The 3,232-nt window shown below is 35.7% G+C and overlaps 4 protein-coding genes across 9 annotated transcripts in view; 2 read left to right on the plus strand and 2 right to left on the minus strand.

Annotated features, from left to right (window-relative positions):
* Positions 1-3,232, minus strand: part of LOC128250265 (uncharacterized) — a 119,166-nt gene that overhangs the window by 108,047 nt on the left and 7,887 nt on the right. The gene's annotated exons all lie outside the window — the stretch shown is intronic.
* The window catches only part of LOC128250269 (uncharacterized), an 84,635-nt gene that overhangs the window by 72,995 nt on the left and 8,408 nt on the right, over positions 1-3,232 (plus strand). The window lies entirely within an intron of this gene.
* Positions 1-3,232, plus strand: part of LOC128250267 (uncharacterized) — an 80,442-nt gene that overhangs the window by 35,928 nt on the left and 41,282 nt on the right. The gene's annotated exons all lie outside the window — the stretch shown is intronic.
* LOC106876203 (uncharacterized) overlaps positions 1-3,232 on the minus strand; it is an 18,416-nt gene that overhangs the window by 4,187 nt on the left and 10,997 nt on the right. Inside the window, exon 2 of the mRNA XM_052975012.1 lies at positions 1,423-1,743. Within this exon, the coding sequence (XP_052830972.1) occupies positions 1,423-1,726 (304 nt within the window). The 5' untranslated portion in view covers positions 1,727-1,743. The remainder of the gene's footprint in view (positions 1-1,422; positions 1,744-3,232) is intronic.

The raw sequence follows: 3,232 nt of genomic DNA on the forward strand, positions 1-3,232 counted from the left end.
CGTAACGTTGAAAATGCCAAATTCATCAATAGCCAAGTTTAACACTATTATCAACTACTTGCCTAATAACACTGTATAGTGAATCCTGTAGAATCTCCAAATGAGAAGTATACGTCATTAATGTCTTCTCAGAGACTCGGCACTTGAAGTTAGCTTTGTGTCAGCTTTTGCAGCGGCAAAATATTATGCAATAAAACATACCTGATGTTCTATTAATCACTCATAACAGATGATTTCCTGGATGCTTTGAAGGTGATATAATCAGGGTTGAGATCAACGTACTTATGGTTTTAGGATATGCTGTATGTTTTATAGTTGATATTTTTCATGACAGTTGTGTGGATTGATTAATTCACAGAGAATTTTGAGAGTTATTTTCTTTTGGCATTTGGTCTACTTTCCTTTTCTTTTTCTCAGTGATGCAATGGTATTTACTTTGCTGATTGTTTGCCATACTTCGATGTACTCCTACTTTTTGTCATCGTTTAATGAGAAAGAATACGAAATGAAATTTGACTGATGTAACTTGTGTTCATGCAGTGTTGATGCTAATTCTGTTGGGTTGGCACCTCTTTGAATACTCGCTGCAAAATCACCACACAGCAGTGAAGTTGTTTGCTACCTTCGTTGTCAAAATTCTATAAATGACTAATTTCCGTCACTGCTACATAAAACAGAAGAAACAACCCAATATTAAATAGAGGCAGTAAAGCATGAGTATGGTCTTTAGTTTTACTGGAAAATCGCCAAAACTGTTTCGGTTTTATTAGACTTGATTTGCGAATCTTAGGCTAAATCTGGTAGTTATGGAATGATGAGCAAATATATAGCTGGGTGAAAAGTTAATAGTTAACTGATTGCTATAACCCAAGAAATATTACTTATAAAGTTACATCTTTATTGATTACAACAATCTTTTTGTAAATTACTGACTTTGGTCACAAACAGGTGGGTGGATCTCAGAAATTTAGTTAATTTTAATTCATCAGAAATGAAAAGTAACAGGGAGAGAATCTTATATTTAGCAGCTATATGGAGACTACCGAGGATATGCTTTAATCTTATTCCTAAATCTTATCCTCAAAACGTAATCTAACCGTGACTGGAAAATTATAAAAAGTTAACCTAATTTAGTCATTCACACAATGGATTGTTTTTAACATGAAGTTGTTTGATATTGATTAATTGAAATTTTTGTCCTTCTACATCAATTATCCAAACTTCTATTCATTCTACAGCGAATAGAACAACTAGATGTTGTACACAGTGTATTCATTGCAATATAAAACAGAAAACCAAAGGATTTTGGCATGTGCAAAATATTGCACGTGTCAAAATCTGCAGAAATATACAAAATAAATACAGCTACTGAAAATGAGTATTTCTGGGGCTGAATAAGTGTGGAAGCCGGGTAACACCAACCTTTAAAAACCTTCCTTTTTGAAGTTTTGTAGAATGTTTTACATGAGTAAGCTGCCACATCTTTGCAAGTGGGGTTATATTTCCAACAGGTAACATTACCTATAATGTCAACAGGTAAATCACAGTCGAAACCATCGCTAGTTTTTAATCTTTTGTATCCCTTCTTCATAGGGGAATATAGTATATGTACGACTGTATTTCCGTTTTGTTGTAGTTTGAAGTCAAGAAGATTATATGACTTATACTGGCATGTTATTGATATACTATACGTGTTTCCCACTTCAATACCCTCAGCTGGTGTCATTGCTATAACCTTCAAAGCTATAAGAAAAAATCAGAGAAATATATAATTGCAGTTATAGAACAATGGCGAAGAAGATAATAATATGGAGAGTCATGGCATTGAAGAAAATGAATGAATGAATGAATGAATGAATGAATGAATGATGGTAGGCTCTCGTAGGCCGAGAAAGAAGGTTCTCAATTTCTTGCTGAACACCCTGAAAAAATGATTTGTTTAAAGTGATCAGAAGTATGTGTTGTACATTAACAAACTCCCTTCATCAAATCAACGTTCTCTGAGTAGAAGTACAGTGTACTACACGTCGGGTATCGAAGTGATGGAAGATATGTTTTGCTCAAGGAATCAACGCACCACCCAATCCAGAAATGGATATCATGATCTCGTGATCGTGTCTGCGATACCCTGACAACTAGGCCATGCGCCCTTATAATGAAAACGATAATCAAAGCACGAATGATAGCCCAAGCCAAACAAGGAGATAGAAAACGGTAATGGAGGAGAAATAGCAGAAGACATACAAGTACAAGGTCTGTGGAAGATCAAATATCAGACAAATTAAATGCAGGAGTTGGCACAAATCAGAGATTGTCAGTTTTGACAGCATACATTTAGAAAAGAAAATATTAAATTTATTTAAATAATTAAATGAGATACGAGAGTCGGCTGGAAAGTTCATAGGCCGAATGTCAAGTTTTTACATTAATTCTTAAATCTCTGAAATCTTTTCATTAATTTCAGCTATCTTTATTAATAGCTGAATTGTCATGTTCCAGGTAAACTGACGTCTGATTGTTCATAGAATATTTCGGAACTAACTGGTAGCGATTTCTCTTGAAGATGGACAAACATCACCTCTTTCTCAGGTACTTGCAGAAATGGAGTTCAAACCCCAAGGACATTTCTGCTGACATGGTTACCAAATTATTGGATGACGCTCCAGGTTTATCAATAATGCAAAAGTGGGCAGCTGAATTTAGAAAGGGAAGGGAGTCTTTTGAAGATGAACCAAAACCTGAACGTTCTGCAACCACCACCACCACCAAAGAAGACATTGATAGTATTCACCACATAAAAACTGGATGAGAGGGGATTCACTATAAATCAAATAGGTAATGCTAACAGCATATTCCATGAGAGGATTGAGAATATTCTGCACAATTAACTTGGTATTACGAACGTTTCTGCTCGATGGATGCCACGTCTTCTAACACCTGATCAGAAGCGACCTAGGCCAATCATATGACGGGAAAATCTCACATCATTTCAAGGAGATCGAGTTGATTTCCTTGAATGTTTCCATACCCAGGATGACTGTTGACTTTATCACTTTGAGCCAGAGACAATGAAACACCCTGTAGTAGAAATTCACATTCTCACCTGCAGCAAAGAAGATCAATGTCTTTTAATCTGCAGGGAAGGTGACGGCCTCAGACTTTTGAGATACAAATGACATTGCATACAGAAAGCATGGCAAACAACGTAGTAGAGGAAGATTGTGAATTGGGG

The sequence above is a fragment of the Octopus bimaculoides genome, chromosome 20 (assembly GCF_001194135.2).
Source record: "Octopus bimaculoides isolate UCB-OBI-ISO-001 chromosome 20, ASM119413v2, whole genome shotgun sequence".
Lineage (NCBI taxonomy): Eukaryota > Metazoa > Mollusca > Cephalopoda > Octopoda > Octopodidae > Octopus > Octopus bimaculoides.